General features: G+C 37.2%; 1 protein-coding gene across 1 annotated transcript in view; it reads left to right on the plus strand.

Annotated features, from left to right (window-relative positions):
• The window catches only part of TLK1 (tousled like kinase 1), a 174860-nt gene that overhangs the window by 149559 nt on the left and 2113 nt on the right, over nt 1-23188 (plus strand). Inside the window, exons 13-20 of the mRNA XM_052659646.1 lie at nt 8210-8307; nt 10480-10561; nt 14224-14315; nt 14399-14488; nt 14643-14812; nt 15084-15219; nt 20258-20369; nt 22002-22109. Of these exons, the coding sequence (XP_052515606.1) occupies nt 8210-8307; nt 10480-10561; nt 14224-14315; nt 14399-14488; nt 14643-14812; nt 15084-15219; nt 20258-20369; nt 22002-22109 (888 nt within the window). The remainder of the gene's footprint in view (nt 1-8209; nt 8308-10479; nt 10562-14223; nt 14316-14398; nt 14489-14642; nt 14813-15083; nt 15220-20257; nt 20370-22001; nt 22110-23188) is intronic.

Below are 23188 nucleotides of genomic sequence, written 5' to 3' on the forward strand. Positions count from 1 at the left end.
ACCTTTATACAGCTAAAGATTTAATAGAATGTCAAGGAAGTATATCGTAAAATATATGTATCTTACAAATTACTCCTGAAACTTACACAAAATAACTTTTTGCTACTAACCATTATGCATAAACTTCCTTGATTATCACTTACAAGCTTGTAGTTGCAATGAGAATAATTTCCTGTGTTTAAAATGTTGTCCTTTAAGGCAGAGCAACTAAATCCAGTAATGTACCTGTGCCACATGTGGCATCTCTGGCGTTAAGAAAACTAATAAGCCATGTACCAGTTAGCTTTTATAGTTGATCCTGTTTTGATTCCGGTCTTGATAAATTCTAGTTATGAGAAAGTCAGTTATCTTTGTAATTTGTGGAGTTCTACTAGGTTGTTGTTTGTACAACTCCGATCTTAATTCTAGAATTGAAGAAAACTGTGTGGATGTGCTTTCCAAGGATTATTACTAAACTAACATAAACAACTTTTTAAAAAATCCCTGATAAACCATCTTCCTTGTAAGAGATTGTCTCTCTAGTCATAATATTATTTAAAAAATATAAATTACCAGTCATAATACCCCAAAATAAAGAGAAAGTAAGAATTTTGAAAGTTATTAGGACCAATAACTACATCATACCACTGCTGTTTGACTCAAGTTTGTGATATAAACAGCATGTGGAGGTGTTTATTCTAGTCTTTGAATTTTTTTGTCTTGTGGATTTTAAATATTTGATTAGTTGGAGAGAATGCATATAGAAGATTTGACATCTCAGTATGGAATATTAGATAGTGTAGTAGGGATTGACTTTATGTGTTTTGGGGGGTGTGTGTGAGAGTTATAAACCCTGAATTTAAATACCAGAAGTTTTTAGGAAAAACATAACCAATTTGTAATTGAAACAGGATTAGTCAAGAACCATCAGCACCAACACAAGTGTATCTTTGCAGACCGAAGGAATCAGCTAAACAATTACGGTCATCTCAATCTCTACTAAAACAAAAATCGCATCCAACATGCCACCTGACACCATTTCTTTCTCTCTTTCTCCTTTGCTCCTTGCGATGTGGCATTCATCTCTCCTTGTGCCTCCGTTCTGAAGAGATAACAGTATAGCAACAACTCTGCCACTGAAATCCTGTTCTCTGACCGATATTGGCACCTGCAAAGAGAAACAACCAGTAACAGGCAGCAGCAGCATCAGTATTAATCTTCCATGATGAAATCTTTACAGGTCAAGAACAAGCACACAGCTTTTTTCTCACTCCTTCACAGTGGACCATGCAACTAGTTGAAATGGAAGACAATGGATTGTCTGCAAGCCTTTTGAACAGTGGAGAATACAGGGCATTGGTTTTAGGTGAATTAATCCCCAAATATTCTTGAAGTTTGATATCTCCTTTGGTCTTTCTTTCTAGAATACCATTGTCATCTGATTTATCAAATCCTTAGTATGACCACAAAGAATACGTTTGTGTATGTGACGCCTCTTGTCACTTTAGGTATGAATAAAAATATGAAAATAGTTAATGCTAGAGGGCTTAATCTCTAAAACTGCATGTGCACCTCTATATTCAAGAAAATTTTCTCTCAAAGCCGACCACATTGTATGTTACATTTCTCTAGAACATAACACAAGATGCTACTTGTGTAGGAAGTAGTTTTCAGTGAAGTCTAGTGAAAATGCATTCATTATGCAAGAAAAAGTCACTGTTAAGCCCACAAAGAATATACAAGGTTCCCAACTTCTTGGTATGTATGGGCAAGAAAAGTGCCAAGAGTGTTGGAATTCTAAACTTGACATCTTGTGCCTAGTTCTGCTTCTGTTTAAAAATGAGTGCTATTCTGTGAAAGCGATGCCTGAGAGAACACGGAAATAGGAAAGCTACTGGTGTGTGTACTCTCCTTCCTGCTCTCCTTGTGAACCTACAAGCATATTTCTGGCTCACCCCATCTATAATTATACATCTTTACCTGGTAATAGGTGGTGGTCACTTACCAGAGTGAAAATTTAGTGATAAAATGTATTTTACTTTCGTAGATTTTTATATTAATCCAGTTGCATAGGCAATGGCATTCACTGAATTTTGGAAAGAATCTTAGAAGTCCTGTTAACCATTGGGCAGAGTTTATTCAGGTTTGTAAATTCAGTTTAGAGGTCATAATTTCACAAAAAAGAGAAGGCAGTTGCTTGGCCAATGGCCAAAAACTGTAACTCCATGCTGTTTATATGCGTATACATAGAGTCTAGAAGATTAGGCTCTTCTCATTATTGTATAGAATGTTAAACCTTTTCATACTTTTTAAAAATATGGAATCCACCAGAACCCTGAAAAAGGTTAAAAGGCAGAAAGCTGGAAGAAAATGTAGTAAGGCATTGTACCTGTAGGTGCTAGGGTTTGGTGTCAGCACCTGAGCTAGTTTCAACATCAAGAAATTTCGTCCCCTTAATACAGAAGCTGTGATTTCTTTTTCAGGAACTGTACTGGATATTTAAAATTTGCCAGTCAGTTGAACTGTTATATTTATTTGCTGCTGAGAAGATAGGATTTGGTTTGTTTAAATAGAATGGAGGAACTGACAATCCCATTGTCCATTTTAACACTTACTCCCATTTAAGGTTTTTGATGTATGTGTTTAATTTTCAAAGAGAGGCGAATTACCCCCAACCCACCAAAGAAGGAAATGAAACAGAGAGAGAAAAACGTTAAAGTTCTAAAACAGTTAAACACACTTGAGGGATACCCAGTATGTTCCCCTCAGTAATATCCAGCTCAGTGACTCAGGATCGACATGGAGACATCATATACATAGTTAGGAAAGAATCCCCCACCAGGAATTTCACAGTATTTGTCCTCTTTCTTCCTCCTACCCTATTCCCTCAATCTATACAGTCATACTTGAGCAAAAAGAGGATTACGGGCAGTAGCTTCAAAACTGATCTCTATACGTTCAATGTAGTTTTTTGTTGGTTCATATTTCCAATGATTCGTGTCTCTTATATCCATATTTAGGATATATAAAAGAATATAATAGAGAAAAAATTGAGGACCTATAAATTTGAAGTAAATTGGTAATAATTTTCTTAATTCTTTTCTGCACTGCCCTTTCTGTTAGCTTTTAATAACACCTTTTGTTAATTTCACCTTTCACTTTCCTAGTGATAGACTTTCAGAATAACATTATAAATATTTTATGAAATTAAAACTTATTTGAGGACTTAGAGATACTAACTTGATTGTATTATTATATTACTAAAATTAATTTGGTATTAAATATGTTGAAACCTCATTCTGAACTATTAATAGTTTTCTCAAAGGACTAATGTTGTTATGGTGCTCCTGAATATACTCTTGTAAATGATAAGCTTTTCCCTGTTTCCACTATCTTCATAATATACCACACAGAATCTTTTCTTCTCCCAACTCGCATGGATTATAGGCAAGCTGAGAATGATACATCAGAAATTCTCAGATTCTCAAATTCTACCTTATCTTGACTTTATAGAAAGGCAGCTTTTCAAAATTGAGGGGTTTTTGTGGGGCTAACATTAATATATATTAAAGATTTGCTAAAGAAGTTTTAACTATTCAACAGTATGTTCAACTTTTACAGGAAATGAATTAGTTTTACATGTAAAATGCATTACTGTATAACTTGTAAGTTTTATAGTTTAATGCCTACACACCCCTACTTTAAAAGAAAATAATTGCCCTTTCAAAAACTGCCATTAAGGGAAATGCTCAAAATATACCCCAAGTCTGCCTAGCAGTTTTAACCTGCATTTTACGTTTAACTTGGCATTTTATGAAGATTCTACATTGCTGTAGCATACTTTTAGCTTAGAATGTTGAGCCAAGGAGATATTAAGTTGCCAGAAGGGACTCTGAGTACAAATAGAAAGTATTTGTATGCTAAATATCTATTGAGGGACAAATTGGTTTTACTTTGCATGTAAATTTTTAGAGTTAAAAATTTTGGAAGGTGTTAGGTTTTGCAGGTTACTTAAATGAGGCAATATTGAGATCTGTTGTTGTATACTTGTCTAACCTGGGTTTTTAAAAATATATAAGTAATTCAGATATTAGATCTTATTTTAAAATACTGTTAAAATAGCTGTAGTATGTACTGTTAAGGTTTATTGCCATATCTTTTTGTCTAAACGGAAAAGAATGATGTCCTTTTATTGTATGTGATTACCGAATTTACCTCCCTCTCTCTAGTAGGATCTTTTCTTATTCGTGTCCCTTCAACACCATAATTGCCTACAGAAACCAATTCTTTTCCAGAGATGCTGTTTCTTCTTAGACCTTTTCTGCTGTAAATTGCTCAACTAGTGGCCGACTAGAGTATTGAAATTTAGTGTTCTTACTAAGCATTATCTCCGTTCTGGACTACCTCTCTTTTATTTTAGTAATTTGACCTACCTTTGCCATGTGTTTGAGGATTCCATTCCATAATGGAATTCCCTTCTGTAAGGAGAGAGTAACTAACAGGCTCAGGCTGTTGTAACAGAATACCATAGACTGGGCAGCTTAAACAACAGAAACCTATTTCTCCTAGTTCTAGAGGCTGGAAATCCAAGATCGAGGTCCTGTGGGGTTTAGTTTCTTTTTTCTTCAACCATTCATTCATTTTTGGCTGGGCTGGGTCTTTGTTGCTTTGTGGGCTTCTCCTTGTGGTGGCTTCTCTTGTCGTGGCTCATGGGCTGCAGGGCATGCAGGCTTCCAGTAGTTGTGGTTCCTGGGCTTTAGAGCACAGGCTGAATAATTGCTGTGCATAGGGTTAATTGCTCTGCCGCATGTGTGATCTTCCTGGATCAGGGGTCGAACCTGTGTCTCCTGCATTGGCAGTCAGATTCTTTACCAGGGGAGCCTAGGGTTTAGTTTCCGTAGCTTTCTTCCTAGTTTGTAGACGGTCATCTTCTCAAATCCTCACGTGACTTTTCTCTGTGTTGCCACAAAGAGCTAATGGGGTTGGGAGGAGAGATCTCTTTCTTCCTGCTCAAAAAGCCACTAAATCTCATCAAGAGGGCCCCACTCTCATTACCTAAGCTAACTCTTAACTTACAGAGTCCCCTTCTCCAAATACCATCACACTGGGAGGTTAGGGCTTAGACATACACAATTTGGGAGGAACACAAAGCCTTCAATCCATAACAGAATGTATACTTTTTCTCAGTGGGATTTGAGAGAAGTTACTTAGAGTTGCTGAATTATCTTTCCCCTAGAAATATGTCACTTTGTTTTAAGATCCAAGATACTGGAATAAATACTAAATTACAATATGGACGATATATTTACTGATGACTATGGAAAATTTACCTGTATCTGCATATAATCAGTTATAGTTCCTTCCCTTGACCTTTGCTCTTAAACAGCTAGGATCCAGCTGTTTGTTTTAACTAGTCCTCCTGACGTTTGGGGGGTTTATCCTGTAAACTTTACAGTTCAGACTGAATGAAGCTTGTCTGTCCTTTTGTATTATAAGATCTCATGGGGCGTGTGGGTGGCTGGGGGTGTGTGTGTGTGTGTGTGCGTGTGTGTGTGTGTGTGTGCGTGCGTGCGTGCGTGTGTGTGTGTGTGTGTGTGTGTGTGTGTGTGTGTAGTCGCTCAGTCTTATCTGACTCTGTAACCCCATGGAACCCACCAGGCTTCTCTGTCCATGGGATTCTCTAGGCAGGAACACTGGAGTGGGTAGCCATTCCCTTCTCCAGAGGATCTTCCTGATCCAAGGATCAAACCCTGGTCTCCTGCATTGCAGGCAGATTCTTTACCATATAAGCCTCTAGGGAAGCCATACTTGGCATGTTTTATAGAGGAATAAAAACTTGCTTAACTGGCACATACATGTATTTTATTTTCTTTAGTAACTATTTCGTAATATTGATTACTGCCATTGTATAAACATCTGAAGATTACCAAAAATTATAAAACAAATGTAATTATGTGTCAACAATCTAGTTGTCTCAAAATTATATATAATAGAATTTCTATAAATTCACTTTTCAAATAATAAGTATCCCCATACCACAATTACAAGTAAAAGCTGAAACAAGTATTTTTGCTGGCAGTTCTAATAAGCATTTCACCGTTTTATCAGATTATTTAAAATTATACCAGTTTACTAAGCGTTTGGTAGCTTCATACATGTGTAAGAAATGAACAGAAAATTTTAAGGCAGCAATCGTTAGTAATCTGAAAAAAGTAAGTTACCTCTTTCTGTGTTCTGTGATATAATTGAATTTGAATTTTTTCATATTTATGGACATACCTATATAGCCAGTTTCTTATTCTGCTTTATGTAACTGAATTGAGACAACTGAACTGTGGTTTGACTTTATTGTTGTGAAGCTTTTGAATCTATTTCCTATCCTTATAATGAAACTGTTTAATCCCCTGGAACATTATCTTACCTTTTTTTTTCTTATTTTCATTAAAATTAGAAATACTGTGACTGAAGCTACACTAAATGAGGAAATTTCAGGGAATTTAGTGTATTTTAGAGAACTCTCCCCCAAATTTTAGAAAAGTTTATCTTCAATGGTTTCTATGTATTATCTATGGAGAAGGAAATGGCAACCCACTCCAGTATTCTTGCCTAGGGAATCCCTTGGGCAGAGGAAGCTAGTGGGCTGCTGTCCATAGGGTTGCACAGAGTCGGACATGACTGAAGCGACTTAGCATGCATGCATGCGTTGGAGAAGGAAATGGCAACCCACTCCGCAGTACTCTTGCCTGGAGCATCCCAGGGATGGGGGAGCCTGGTGGGCTGCCCTTTGTGGAGTCGCACAGAGTCAGACACGACTGAAGCAACTTAGCATGCATGCATGCATTGGAGAAGGAAATGGCAACCCACTCCAGTATTCTTGCCTGGAGCATCCCAGGGACGGAGGAGCCTGGTGGGCTGCCATCTGTGGGGTCACACAGAGTCGGACACGACTGACGCAACTTAGCAGCAGCAGCATGTATTATCTGATGCCTAATTTACATTAAATATCTGCAACAAGTAGGGGTTGAGTTTCATTTTTAAATAATTGATATAATCTTATAAGGTCAAGTAGAATATAAACATACTTAGGTTTTTAATCTGTGAACATTTGTTTTTCTTTATGACACTGAGAATATTCCTTTCAGTTTAAGCCTTAGATAATGGTGTAATAGACTTTATACCTCTGTTATCTGCCTTACAATGAAATATACTTTCAGAGTAAATTTCAGAATTGTTGATTTTTTTGAGACAAAGGATTTTTTAATTTTAGAAGATAAATCATTATAAGACAGTGCTAATGAAAAGCAGAAATATTTAATAATAATATTCAGAAATGATCCCTATTCCATGTTGTATATAGATTTATAATGGTTACACATTTAGGCCAAGGCAATCTGTGTTTACTTAATAGTTTTTCAAAAATATTATAAAATTGGCATTTCTAGAACTTTTCACTGAACTTTGGTATGTTCTTGTCTTTTAATAGTATTTATATTGACAAAGGTGTATGTGTAATGGGTGGTTTTGTTTGTTTTCGTGTCTTTCTTTTAAATGTTCTAAAAATTGTATATTTTGAGACATGAAAATATCAGAATTTTTAGATTAATGAATGTTAAAGTAAATTCCTTTAGGATTTGCCTAGGTGTGCTCTGATGACTAAGGATCTAAATCACAGCTAGTCATATAATTTTTGTTTTAAGAGTCTCTTTAAAATTGTAGTGGAATTTATCCAAAGAGATTGGTCAGATTGTACATGTGTGTTTGTGTATTCCAAATGTTGTAAGGTCTCTGAATAATCGGTAGTTTTGTGTTTTACCTTTCTTCCTCCTTTAACTATTGTGAAATATCTTCATTTATTTTGTATTAGTAAATTACTCCCTCATAAATTAAATTAAAATTTGAATATATCAGAAATAAAACTTACAGCTCATTTTATGTTATAAGTCAGTTTCAGACTACCTTGCAGTCATTTTTAGTTTAGACATTATAAAAATAGATTTCTTTTAGTACAGAGATTTTCTTGTGGAGGTTGGTTTCTTGAAATAGGCTTTTGCCTTATCTCTGTCTATCTTTCAGGCATTGAAAAGAGCACTTAGATCTTTTAACTCAGTGGTACTTTATAAAACACTATTCTTTCCATCACTGTTAAAAAAAAATTGGTGCATGAGTAAAAACATCTTTTTTATATCACCAATAAATTGAGCTTGTTATAGTCCCCTCTCTTCATTTTCAGGAAGAGGCAGAAATCCAGGCAGAACTTGAACGGTTGGAAAGAGTCAGAAATCTTCATATTCGAGAGCTCAAAAGAATAAATAATGAAGATAATTCACAGTAAGTCATTATTTATATTTCACAGTATTACATGATAAAAGATTTTCTCCCCTTGGAGATCATAAACACAGTATTTCCTTGTTGAGGGACTTACCATAGAAATAAAGTCCTTCCCATGACTCAGAAGGCCTTGTATGGTCCGGTCTCAGCCACCTCACCACCCCACCTCTCTCATCCTCCTCGCACTTATATGTCATAGATACACTGGCTCCCTCAATCACATGTCATTCCTATCTCAAGGCTCTTCTGTTCTCCATTTCCTCTGCCTAAAATATTCTTCCTCTAGACACTTGAGTGGCTTGCTTATTTCACTCCAGGTGGTCATTAGAAAGGCCACCCTATCTAAAATATCAGTCCTGGCGTTACTCCATCACCTCTCTCAGTATCCTTACCTTGCTTTATTCTTGGCATTTATCACTATTTGGAATTACATTTTTTTTCCAGTTCTTCTATCTGTTTCCTTTCACTGGAATGTAAGCTACATGAGAGCAGGGATTTAGTTTTGTTCTTACTATATCCCCCAAATCTAGACCCGTTTCTGGCATATGGTAGGCACAGAATAAATATTTGTTGACTAAATACCAAAGTTGGTGTTACAGTAGTGAAGAAGAAATCATTTCAGCTAAAGGGATTTCATTAAACCATGTATCCAGCATTGTGTAAAGAAGAAATAGAAGAGCAGTTTAAATTATAGTCTCTGTCCTTAATCCCTAATTATCAAATTTATTTAAACGCTAAAGGAGTTCAAAGAGAAAATGCCTATGGACAGGTGGGATCTTTATCAGGAAGACAGAAATAAAGCAAGGCATTAATTGGATGTAGTCTGTGTAGAGGACAGGAAGGATGTCTTTTTTATACTTCTAGATTTATGTAATTTAAATCTTCATGACCTAAATGAGTGTCAGAATTGGAAGTGCCTTATTTCTGCCATGAAATATCTTGCTTAAAAGAAGGCCTGTTTATGATTATCTTTATGAACATAATCATTCTAATATATAAGGTAAATGAAATAACATAGTTATGGAATATACTTGATTGTACCAGATAAATTCTAATAAAGCAGATAAGTCAAAGCTAATTTACAGTTGACTGTTCTGAAAATTATGCCCAAGCTTGTTTGTGGATATAACTTAATCCACTTGATGAAAATTAAATGAATTGTTATATTTCCCTTTCTTTCTTTTTTTTTTTTTTGGCTACATGGCTTACGGGATTCTAGTTCCCCAACTAGAGATTGAACATGGGCCACGGCAGTGGAAACACTGAGTCCTAACCACTGGACCACCAGGAAATTTCCTACATTTTGCTTTAAAACTAAACAGAAATCTCTATTAATTCTCAAGAAAAGCTTAAATTTCCAAAGTTGTGTTGACACTGAATAAAGTACCATTGTATATTTTGTATCTGAGACTATAAAACTGTCATTGATTTCCCCCCCACCCCTTAAGAATCAAAGAGTGTACGTTTTGGAAGCATGTTTTTCTGTGAAACCTTGCCATGTATTAACTGTTGACCTTGGACAGTTACTTAACCTTTCTGTGCAGTAGTGCCCTCATCTGTAAAAGAAAGGTAGTGGCAGGGCCTAGTTCAGAGGGTTAGTTAAGAACCAAACGAGATAATACATGTGAGTGCTTAGTGTGTAGCAGGTGTGATAAACATTAAATAATTTTATTTGTGGTGGGTTTTATTTTTTTTAATCATTTCTTTTTTGATTGGGGATTAAAATTTTATTTGTAAAAGGCAAAGACTATAAAATTTAACCATGAATGAAAGTCAGCTTATAATTATTTTTAATCCTATGTCAGTACTATAAAACTTGATTAATTAAAACTCCCAGATAAAAGTAAGTTTTCATAAGGGAAGCATTTCCTGATGAATAGATACAGGATTTTATAAAGCTGTTAATAATACAGTAGTTGGTAGGTCTTTATCACAGTGCTATAATTGGTCATTGAACTTGAATATTCAGCTTGATAGCTGAATGTTAGGCTTCGTGAACACCAAAGCGTTGAGATGGGTGATAGTCATGCAGGTAGAGAGAGAAGTATGGAATAGAATTCAAAATAGCAGGAAAAAGAAATAGGAGTAGAATAAGAGCACAGCTGTGTTGTGGACAGAACCTTTTTTGTGTGTGTTTTCATGTGCATGAGTGTTTTTTTCCCCACCCTTAAGGTTCAAAGATCACCCAACGTTAAATGAAAGATATTTATTGCTCCATCTGCTTGGTAGAGGTGGCTTTAGTGAAGTATATAAGGTAATGTACTTTTTTTTTTCTGTTGTTCACACTAACATAGCAAAGATACAGGAGTATGTGGTTAAGAAGTACATGTTTATTGTTTTTATGCTTTTTTGACTGGGAAATTATGTCCCCTCATTCCAAAAAGAGTCTGTGATGGCTTATGTTATCTCGACAGTCTAAAAACTACCCTTGTGCCTTTGCAGACCCTCTGATATTTGGTAGCTGATTACCACTGACCAACCTGATACAAATAATAACGGCCATTAGAATCAAGACAGGCAGGTAGCAGTTTAATATAGTACCTTTATGACAAGGTTGTATCCCTTAAACATGTGTTACAAGTCCTTAGATGTCCTGGATTTACCCTAATTTCTACCTGTTTCAAGGCCAGTGTTTCTCAAATATATATGAAAGCAGAAATTTTTACTCATCACATTTAATACTTTATACCTTTTTTTTTTGCTCTGTATTGTCTTTCTGACCAATGTTTAAATACTGTGTTCCCAAATTTCTTTATCATTCTTAATCTCCTTTTCAAATATATCCCCCTCCCCCTCCCTGAGTTATCACCTATTTGGTTTCAGATATAGATACATATGTATATATGTAGCTGTCTACCCACACTTCTTTCTGAGCCCCATACCTGGGGTTCACATGACCTCGTGTGGATGCTTCTTAAGTACTGCAAAGTCACATGTGAAATAGAAGCTTATCTTCCTCTCCTCGCACACCTTCCCCTCCCTTTAAAAGAAAAAACACTGCTCCCTACTTTAATACACAGCACTGCCCTTTATCTACCCAGTTCCTTCCCTGAAAACCCTGCAGTGAATGAAGAATGAAAGTCATTTTTCACTACATCTTTCCCTTAACGCCCTTCCTCCAGCATAACCAGTCTCTGGTGTATGTCATTATTATTGTCATTAAGCTCTCCTAAATCCAGCAAGGGCCCTTCTCTCAGCTCAAAGCCTCATTGTCTCTTGTTTGCATTGCTGCTCTAATCTAGCCAATCACCTTTTCTTGGACATTGAGTTTCTCCAGTCCATTTGTGTGTGTGCTGCAGCTAGAATGGCCTTGTCAGAAAATGCAGCCTGATCATCTCACTCCCCTGCGTTATAAGCCCCAGTAGCTTTCCCATTTGCTCTTAGTTAGGATGAAGTCATAATGAAGGTCATGAAGTGAAGTGAAGTTGCTCAGTCGTGTCCGACTCTTTGCAACCCCATGGACTGTAGCCTATCAGGCTCCTCCGCCTATAGGATTCTCCAGGCAAGAGTGCTGGAGTGGATTGCCATTTCCTTCTCCAGGGGATCTTCCCAACCTAGGGCTTGAACCCGGGTCTCCCGCATTGCAAGCAGACGCTTTACCATCTGACCCACCAAGGAAGCATAATGAAGGTCACAGTCTCACCTTAAACTTTAGTTCCTATTAAAGGTTTCCCTATTAATCAGCCTTTTATAAGCTCTTTGTAACACTTTGAACTTCATTATGTATTGGTATAATCAGTGATTAAGACCTCGGGTTCTGAAGCCAAACAGGCTGAGTTTGAATCCTAATTCTGATTGCTGTTTACCAGCTGTCTAAACTTTGGCTTATTGCTTTACCATCCTGTCTTCATCTGGGACTGTTTAACAGTTATGTACATCATGGGATCATTGTAATGATTAAGTGAACTATTAGGTAAATCACAAAGAATTTTGGTGTTGAGTAGATGTAAGCTCATCAAATTGTTATTAGAACTCCTCTCTGTTCAAGAGACAACCTATATCCACTTCTGACTCTGGGGAAATTATGGGATTTGGATTCAGAGAACTAATTTCTGATCTTGGTTCAACCATGAACTAGTTTTTGTTTTGTTAACTTGGATAAACATTAGTATCACCCATCAAGAGTGGTCTATGAGCCCTGTTCCATTTCTTGTTTCTTTGATTCTAATGGTAGTTTATCTGGGCACTTAAGCGTTGAGTAGTCTTACCCAGGCCACAAGGTCAAAAAAAAGATCATAATAGCTCACGGTGGATCTAAAATCACTGTAGCTAGCACTGGCTTATCCTAAAAGTAGCCCCGCCTCCGTTGCTTCTAATAGCTTTCATGACAGTCTTCTGCCACTGCCCAGTAGTATTTCCACTGTTTTTAGTCTCACAGATAGGGGCTATTAGAGACTTTTCTCTTGAAAATCTTACAGTAGTATTTCCACTGTTTTTAGTCTCACAGATAGGGGCTAATAGAGACTTTTCTCTTGAAGAAAATCTTACATAGAAATTAGAAAATGCAGATTGTTGAGGCCCTAAAGTCTTAAATCCCTATTGTTGACTTAAATACTAATGACAGCTCCCTCTGACCCCTTCAAAGTCCTTTCATTGTTGCCAGGTCCCTTGGGAAACAAAGCAGATTGTAAATAAAAAAATAGACTTTGTGGAAGATATTGAATCAGTTGCTTAATGATTACCATCTTAGCTTTATGGGAAGGTATACTTTGAAAGATGTGTCTTACATTATAATCAGTATACACTAATGATAACTTTAGAATTTCTTTTTTACTTTTTTATTCTTACTGTGATTGCTTGTAAGTTCTTTAATAAACTTATGTTCTTTTTGCTTTCTCCTACCTGAACTTTTTTTCTTTTCTGTTGTTTAAAACTTAACTTAGCTAATGTCTATTGGGTATTTATTGTGAATCATGTATTATTCTAAAGACTTTATATGTTTCACTCCATTTAATTCTCTTCAATCCAAACTTTCAGACTTTGTTAGCACAAAGTAACACATCTAATAAGTTTATCTGACCCCAAAGTGAATATTCTTAATTACTGCACCCTTTGTGATTTTGGATCTCATGCTTTTATAATTTTGTGACAAGCAGTTTACCCCTCCTGCTTATTTTAAGGTTAAATTGATAGAGGGAGTGGAAGCTATGAACCTTCTTCCTAATAAATCTGTAAGCTTTTTAAGTGTTTTCTTAAAGGAGCACTTTTTGTATATAAGTTACCGTAGAACCTAAATAATAAATTTCTTTCATGATATGCAGTGTTGTTTTTTTTTTTAAAGAAAAAGTCACCTGAAGCCTTAAAAAATACTGATCATTCTTTATTAATAAATATGTTTTTATACTGGTTTGTTCAAATTATCAGCCTATCTTGAGATTAAGGAATAATTGCTCATATGGTGTGATAATTATATATGGTTATATTTAATTTTGTAATAAAAGTTTAGGACTTTAATAAACTAATTTTCAAACAAGTGGGGAAAAAACATGGAGTCTCTAGGAAAAGATAGAGGAAAATGTTTGCTTCATCCAATCCACCAAAAAATTATTAAAGTCACCTGTTTTCCTGGCTACTTGCTGCTGCTGCTAGTGTAGAGGAGAAGGTCTATGTTTGTTTGTTTGTTTTTAAAGCTTTATTGTTTTATGTTAATTCAGTATATTGGCGTTTATAAAACTTGAACATGAAAATTCACATTAAGGTTTACTGATTTAACAGCATGAAATTTGTATCTTGTTTCTGATAATAAACGTGCCACTGAACTATAATCTTAGCAGAGATGACTACCAAAAGTAGTATATTTTATAATATAAAAATGTATATTCTAGTTCCATATTACTGCAAAATTATTACCCCCCAAAAAAGTGAGCTCTTCAGTTGGTCTTTGGTTCAAAGTCTTCTCTGTTCCTTTAATCCTAGGCTTTTGACCTTTATGAACAAAGATATGCTGCTGTGAAGATCCACCAGCTTAATAAAAGCTGGAGGGATGAGAAGAAGGAAAACTACCACAAGTAAATATTAATTCTTTGATTTTTATCAATTTTGAAAATACATTTAATGGTCATGGAGAATTAATACACTCTCCTTCTTGTAGACATGCCTGCAGAGAGTATAGAATACACAAAGAACTGGATCACCCCAGAATAGTTAAACTCTATGACTATTTCTCCTTGGATACAGATACGTAAGTGAATATAAACAGACTTAGTTTTTAAGAAAAGACATGTTGGCATTTGCTTTCCCTATTCTGTACTGATGATATAAATACTCATTTGTCCATTGTGACTGAATTAGTGGCTAATAGTTTGTGTCTGATTTTTTTCTCTTCTCCATTGTAGGTTTTGTACAGTGTTAGAATACTGTGAAGGCAATGACTTGGATTTCTATCTGAAGCAACATAAGTTAATGTCAGAGAAAGAAGCTAGGTCTATTGTAATGCAAATTGTAAATGCACTAAGATATCTCAATGAAATAAAACCCCCTATTATACATTATGATCTTAAGCCAGGTAAGTAATAAAATTTGTCTAAATTTTTAAGCTTTAAAGAATATAATTATCTGAAAATATGCTTTGTGATTTAGTTTTTAAGAGACACTGGCATACTAGTAGAATCTGAAGTGTTTTTAAAATAGTATCACTATATTTTTAAGTTATATTTTAAATGTATAATTAAATTTTTTGCATATGTATATTAAATGTATTATTTATTTCCCCCAAATCAGCTTTCATAGTAAACATTTTTTTCATCTTTGTATCATTAAATAAACTTTGTTCTTAGGAAACATCCTCCTGGTAGATGGAACAGCATGTGGAGAAATCAAAATCACTGATTTTGGTCTGTCCAAGATCATGGATGATGACAGCTATGGTGTAGATGGAATGGATCTAACTTCCCAAGGGGCAGGCACATACTGGTAAGTGTATTATTAAAAATGCCAAAATTATCTAGGTCAGTGCCCAGTCTTTTTAAAGAGAGTTTATTTTCATGTGCCTTTGAGATTACTGTGGTGTGATAAGAGTACTGATATGAAGCCTCTGAGTTGAGACTACTGGCACCAGCCCTCTTTTCTCTTCCTGTCTTAACTGTAAATATCAGGAAGCTGGAGGAAGAGAAATTTGGCATCAGTGACTACCAGCCAGAAATTCCTAATGTGGAGATTTTGTGAATCTTGTTCTGTAATGTTAGAGTGATGTTTATTATGAATCAGTTCAGTAGCTTAGTTGTGTCTGACTCTTCATGACCCCATGGACTGTAGCACGCCAAGCCTCCCTGTCCGTCACTAACTCCCAGAGTTTGCACAAACTCATGTCCATTGAGTCAGTGATGCCATCCAACCATCTCATCCTCTGTCGTCCCCTTCTCCTCTTGCCCTCAATCTTTCCCAGGATCAGAGTCCTTTCCAATGAGTCAGCTCTTCGCATCAGGTGGCCAAAGTATTGGAGTTTCAGCTTCAATGTCAGTCCTCCCAATGAACACCCAGGACTGATCTCCTTTAAGATGGACTGGTTGGATCTCCTTGCAGTCCAGGGGACTCTCAAGAGTCTTTACCAACACCACAGTTCAAAAGCATCAATTCTTCTCTGCTCAGCTTTCTTTATAGTCCAACTCTCACATCCATACATGACTACTGGAAAAACCATAGCCTTAACTAGATGGACCTTTGCTGGCAAAGTAACATCTCTGCTTTTTAATATGCTATCTAGGTTGGTCATAGCTTTTCTTCCAAGGAGCAAGAATCTTAATTTCATGGCTGCAGTCACCATCTGCAGTGATGTTGGACTCCAAGGAAATAAAGTCTGTCACTGTTTCCCCATCTATTTGCCATGAAGTGATGGGACCGGATGCCATGATCTTAGTTTTCTGAATGTTGAGCTTTAAGCCAACTTTTTCACTCTCCTCTTTCACTTTCATCAAGAGGCTCTTTAGTTCTTCTTCACTTTTCTGCCATAAGGGTGGTGTCATCTGCATATCTGAGGTTATTGATATTTCTCCCAGCAATCTTGATTCCAGCGTGTGCTCTCTCCAGCCCAGCGTTTCTCATGATGCACACTGCATATAAGTTAAATAAGCAGGGTGACAATATACAGCCTTGACGTACTCCTTTTCCTATTTGGAACCAGTGTGTTGTTCCATGTCCAGTTCTAACTGTTTTTTTTCTGACTTGCATACAGATTTCTCAAGAGGCAGGTCAGGTGGTCTGGTATTTCCATCTTCTTCAGAATTGTCCAGAGTTTATTGTGATCCACACAGTCAAAGGCTTTGGCATAGTCAATAAAACAGAAATAGATATTTTTCTGGAACTCCCTTGCTTTTTCAATGATCCAGCGAATGTTTGCAATTTGATCTCTGGTTCCTCTGCCTTTTCTAAAACCAGTTTGAACGTCTGGAAGGTCATGGTTCACGTGTTACTGAAGCCTGGCTTGGAGAATTTTGAGCATTTACTATGAATACTACTACTTAATATTAACATCTTAGCTATTAAAAGCAGTACATATTAAGCCCTCTCTGTACAGGTTTTGTGGTTACAACTTTTGTTTGAGATGGATGTTTTGTTGATCATGAATGAGAAGAAAAATCTGGTACAATCTTGGTCTTTTGATCTTGAGTCTAAATGAATGCCATTCCTTCACAGTTACCTAGGTGTTGACAAAAATTACTTCATTGTGAATTTTCAAAAAAAGTTTAGTTTTCAGAATGAATTAATTAGCAAAAGGAGTGAAATCTTAATTGGAAGGGAGATAGCTGTACTCAGCCTCACTGAGCAGAATGGTGATTACAAACATACATGTGACTTTAGGATCTCTAGAACATAGTTAGCCTGGGCAAGGGAATATGCTACAAGTTTGTATGCATATTTACTTTTCAGAATAGGGATTAGTCATATCCATGTACTCATGTAAAGCCATCTTAGAGCTTTAAAATCATGCTTGTGGCATTTTTTTAGGAATATAATACAGTATGTCATAGATTTTTAAAATACATGTTTAAAGAAAATCATTATTCAAACTGGTAACTCCTTGAAGGTCAGCACCCTCAATCAGTAAGTAATCTTGAAACTTTCTTTCAGCAACAAGACTCCTTTTTTCACCACGAAATCTTAGAATCCTGGTTGCTTGGTAGAACCCTAAATTATGTGGAAAACAGCTTAAAACCATGTTCTAAGTAAGATAATCCTTTGCAGGTCTCCCACATGCCGTTTCCCTCTCAACTCTGGTTTCCCTAGTGTAGGGCAAGGCTATGGAATTTCCCTGGCAGATGGGCATCAGGGACCCTTATGTTTAGTGTGCTCTGCAGGAAAAAGATACAGTCACGGCATTTCCATGTTCAGTTCAGTTGCTCAGTCATGTACAGCTCTTTGCAACCCCATGAATCGCAGCACGCCAGGCCTCCCTGTCCATCACCAACTCCCAGAGTTCACTCAGACTCACGACCATCGAGTCAGTGATGCCATCCAGCCATCTCATCCTCTCTCGTCCCCTTCTTCTCCTGCCCCCAATCCCTCCCAGCATCAGAGTCTTTTCCAATAAGTCAACTCTTCACATGAGATGGCCAAAGTACTGGAGTTTCAGCTTTAGCATCAGTCCTTCGAAAGAAATCCCAGGGCTGATCTCCTTCAGAATGGACTGGTTGGATCTCCTTGCAGTCCAAGGGACTCTCAAGAGTCTTCTCCAACACCACAGTTCAAAAGCATCAATTCTTCGGTGCTCGGCTTTCTTCACAGTCCAACTCTCACATCCATACATGACCACAGGAAAAACCATAGCCTTGACTAGACGGACCTTAGTCGGCAAAGTAATATCTCTGCTTTTGAACATGCTGTCTAGGTTGGTCATAACTTTCCTTCCAAGGAGTGAGCGTCTTTTAATTTCATGGCTGCAGTCACCATCTGCATTCATGTTAGGAACCTGGAATTACACTTCTTACAGAAACAGTGTTTCCCAAAATGGTTAGTTTCTAGTCATATTAGTTTTTTAAGGCATATATTTGGTAAACAATGTCCTATACAGACTTTTAGAATATGTGTCATGGTGGCTTTACAAATTGCCTTTCATCCCCTAACTGTCAGTATCACTTAGAAGAAAAGTGAGTTTTATTTTTTCCTCCCTCTCAGGTCTCAAATGCAAGCATTCAGTAAATCCTGCTGTTCATTTTTCCTGAAAAGCTTTGGTATCTATTCCTATACTTTCTCTCCTTGCTTACACCCTTTTACCTTGAGGGACAGTATAGCATAGTGTTTAAGAGCCATTCTTGTTTCAGTTACACACACACATAAACCTACAGAAACTGCATACTTTTCATAGAACAAACTTGGCTTTTTACTTGATTTGGAAGGTAGGAAAGGATTACATCACATACAAGCTATTGGTCATCTGTGAACATTCTGCTGAAATTTAAATGATTTTAGCATAGTGAGTATAAAACAAAAAACCATAGATTCCCATTTAGCTGTATTATTGCTTTTCAGAACTTTGTAGTTTATCCAAATTTTAGACAGGGGGAGATGCTTGCATCCTGGTGGAGCTGTTTAAACTTATTTAAAAGGTAAAAATAAATATTACAATCTTATTTTTACCTTTTCTTTGTCTAAAATTACGACTTTATAAATTAAAAAGATAAGTATTTTTGAATGTTCCATATATTTCTGCTGCTGCTACCATTCAAAACTGCAGAAAGATTAATGAATTAATGTAACAGAGGTCCCTGGAGGGAAGCAGAGAAGGCTTGTGATAGGCAGGTCTTGAAGAAAGAGTGGTTACCGTGTCAAATGAGTATGATAAGTTGCTTCAGATCCTGACTCCTTGTGACCCTATGGACTGTAGCCTACCAGGCTCCTTTGTCCATGGGATTCTCCAGGCAAGAGTACTGGAGTGGGTTGCCATGCCCTTCTCCAGAGAATCTTCCCAATCCAGGATTTGAACCACCCCACCCCCCACCCCCCCAATCCTCCTGCATTGCAGGCGGATTCCATTGCAGGCGGATTCTTTAACCTCTGAGCCCCGGGGGAAGCCCAGACTGGGGTAAAAGCAAGCATAAAAGGTGGTCATATTCAGAAGCATGTGGGGAAGCACAGTGTGGGGACCAAATGAATTGGCTTTGGCTAGCCAGTTTGAGTGGAGAAGGCAATGGCAACCCACTCCAGTACTCTCGCCTGGAAAATCGCATGGACGGAGGAGCCTGGTGGGCTGCCGTCAGTGGGGTCGCACAGAGTCAGACATGACTAAAGTGACTTAGCAGCAACAGCCATTTTGAGGGAGTCAGGACGAGATTTTGGAAATTTAAGTTGCTGCTAGACTAAGACAGTCTTTAATGTCACACCTTTTATCTCTTGTTACAAGCAAGAGATAAAAGGACTTACCTTGTTAGTGAGTGATGTTGAGGTTCTTTAAACAAAAGGACTGGCTGATGTGTGTTTTAGGAAGAGTTTGAACATTGGTGAAGAGGGGGATAGGGAGAGTTTTTTGTCCTAGTGGGTACTCAGAACACTGTAGTTTCTAATGATAATTTGTCATTTCTATAGATAATACACATTTATAATTGACCCTTAAACAATGCAGGGATGAGGGGCACCAGCCCTCCACACAGTCAAAAATCTGAGAGTAGCTTAGAGAGTTGCCTTTCATATACATGGTTCCTCCAAAGGCTTGAAACGCACCCACCCAGGGATTGTGTAGTGTGTAGTATTTACTATTAAAAAAAAATCTTCATGCAAGTGGATCCATGCAGTTCTAACCTGTGTTGTTAAAGGGTTAACTGTATCTTACATACTTTATCACAAAGTTGTTTGTTTTGGCGCTAGCGTCAGATGATACAAAAGCTTTAAAAGTTTAGGACATCCTTCAATGTATGGATAAAATGAAAGTTCTAAGATTTTACATTTACAGGTTTAAGTTATAAATTGTCACTATCCTTTCCTTTTTTCTGTCTCCACCCCTCCCCCCACCCCAAACTAGGTATTTACCTCCTGAGTGTTTTGTAGTTGGAAAGGAACCACCAAAGATTTCCAACAAGGTTGACGTGTGGTCAGTTGGAGTCATCTTCTTTCAATGTCTTTATGGTAGAAAGGTAAGTTAAAGTATAGCAGATTCAGCTATATGGAGAGAAGTTGAATTTTCTCTTCTTGAAGTTTCATTAATTTGAAGTCAGTTTAGTCAAGAATTCCAAGAATGGAGACCTGGTTGAGGCAGGAACAACAACAACAAACCCCAAATAGCTGTTTATTTGGGGTTAGGAACAGCCTGGGAAGCAATAATCCAAGAAAGCACTTGAACTGTGTTGCAGCTCTACACAAAGGAGGGAGCGGTGCTTGTAAGCAAAAAACTGCAAGGTTACATAAATTGTCAAGAATTAGGATTGGAGCTGGCCAGAAGTAAGGGTGCTGTTCACATAGTTGCAAAGTGGGGGTGACTTCTAAACTGCAAGGTTGCAGCTAGCATTTGCTAATTGGTTTTGAAAACAACTAGTAGTGTCCTTTGGTTTGATATGGTTTGGAAAGTTCAGGTTGTCTGTGATGCAGGAATGTGTCTGAAACCACATCCATATTGGCTACCCAGCTCCATTTTGGATGCCTGAACCATAGTTACACATTTTTTTTTAGGTGATCTTAAATATATCATCACTTACTAAATTTTCATGGATCAGAATTACTTTAATGTCACAACAGCTTCTTAACACTGCTATTGTTTCTGTAGCATTAGAAATAATGGAGTCAAAACTGTTTTCTTCACTTTCTCACATCCTCTACCCCATTCTCCCCGAACCCCCCAAAACACACACACATTTGGCCTGAGCATGTTTCCCCCTGTGCTTCCTCAGGGAAATTCTGTCAAACTTAGTCCTAATGTTTCTCAAACCTCTCTTTATATTGAAGTCAGAACTACAAACTGCCATGGATATCTAATCCTTATCCCATTCAATCCTTTCATCAGTGTGAAAAGTGATCCAGGGACTTGTCTGGGAATTCACTGCATGTTAGGACCAAACCCAGAGCTGTTTCATTTAACTTGATTTGTCATGCTCAAGGTGTGTTACTCTGGACTGTGCACAGATGTTTCCACTACTTTTCAAACTAGTTTGAACTGTATCAAACTAAAGGACACCACTGCTGCTGCTAAGTCGCTTTAGTCGTGTCCGACTCTGTGCGACCCCATAGACGGCAGCCCACCAGGCTCCCCCGTCCCTGGGATTCTCCAGGCAAGAACACTAGAGTGGGTTGCCATTTCCTTCTCCAACATGTGAAAGTGAAGTCGCTCAGTCCTGTCCGACTCTTAGCAACCCCATGGACTGCAGCCCACCAGGCTCCTCAGTCCATGGGATTTTCCAGGCAAGAGTGCTGGAGTGGGGTGCCATTGCCTTCTCCTAGCTGTTTTCAAAACCATATCTGCTAGCAGGTGCCAGCAGTAACCTTGTAGTTTCTTCTACTAAGAAGAAGTTCTTACACATTTTAAACACTCAGAATAAAATATTTGATGTTTTCATCTTAATTGCTTATTTATAGTGTTTTGGCTATGTGGAGGATTGATCAGATGGTCTTTCTCAGCCTGCTGTCAATTACAGCCTATGAGAATACATCCCAACCTGCAAGTAACTAAGATTTTTTAAAACACAAATCATTTGTACTGCAGGGATTCAGTGATAATATCTGTTTAAATATTTTGTGAGATAAATATCTCAACATTTTATTCATTTCTTTTAAAGCCATTTGGTCATAATCAATCTCAGCAAGACATTCTTCAAGAAAATACGATATTAAAAGCCACTGATGTCCAGTTCCCTGTAAAACCTGTTGTAAGCAGTGAAGCAAAGGTACCAAATTTATGTAAATAAATTTTGTGACGTAGTTTTTTAGTTCATAAGTTTGTGGTTAAAACAAAGTCGACATTTGTTAATAAGTAAAGCAAAAGGGACTGCAGCCACAGGCAAGTCTATCCAATAGGGGCTGGTGATTTGCTCTGGAAAAGAGCTGCTTAGGCCTTTGGTTGTGATAGTTTTTAAGGACCCAAATATAGTCCATGATGTCTTTTAAGCAGGCAGGCTAAAGAGACCATAATCTATTATGATATTCACATAAAGTTCAAAAGGCACAAAACTCAACTGTGGTGTTTAAAAGTCAGATAGCTATTACTCCAGTAGACTGGGGCAGAGGCAGTGCCTGTGACCAAAAGTGGGCATGAAGAGTCTTCGGAGGTTCTGATAAAGTGCTTTTTCTTGATTCATCTGCCAGTTATATAGTTATATTCATTTTGTGCTGTATGCTCAATAGGGAGAAAATATTACAGCAAAAAATGCATCATTCTCTTGGCTAAACTAAATTAACAGTAAAGTGGAATGACTGTTTTACAGAAGACAAATTTCAGAAAAAGATGACTCTGGAGTTTTGTAGGGAGAAATGCAGTATTCCATATTCAACACAGTTTATAGGCATACCCCAGAGATAGCATGGGTCTGACTCTATACCACTGCAATAAGGTGAATGTTGCAATAAAGGAAGTCACACACAATTTTTGGTTTTCTGGTGCACATAAAATTATGTTTACATGATAATGTTGTCTATTAATTAGTGCAGTAGCATTATACCTAAAAAAAATAATATACATACCTTAATTAAAAATACTTGCTTGCTAAAAACTGCTAAATAGACATCATCTGAACCTTCAGCCAGCCTTTTTGCTGGTGGATGGTCTTGCCTTGCTGTTGATGGCTGCTTACTGATCACGGTGGAGATGCTGAGGCAGTTTCACATTGATGGGACTCTTCCTTTCATGAACAGTTTCTCTGTAGCATACAGTGCTTTTGAGAGAAGTTCTACTGTGAGTAAAATGATTTCAAAATTGAGTCAGTCCTCTCAAACCCTGCCACTGCCTTATGAAGCTAAGTTTATTTAA

This window comes from Budorcas taxicolor, chromosome 2, assembly GCF_023091745.1.
Source record: "Budorcas taxicolor isolate Tak-1 chromosome 2, Takin1.1, whole genome shotgun sequence".
In the NCBI taxonomy this organism is placed as follows: Eukaryota; Metazoa; Chordata; class Mammalia; order Artiodactyla; family Bovidae; genus Budorcas; species Budorcas taxicolor.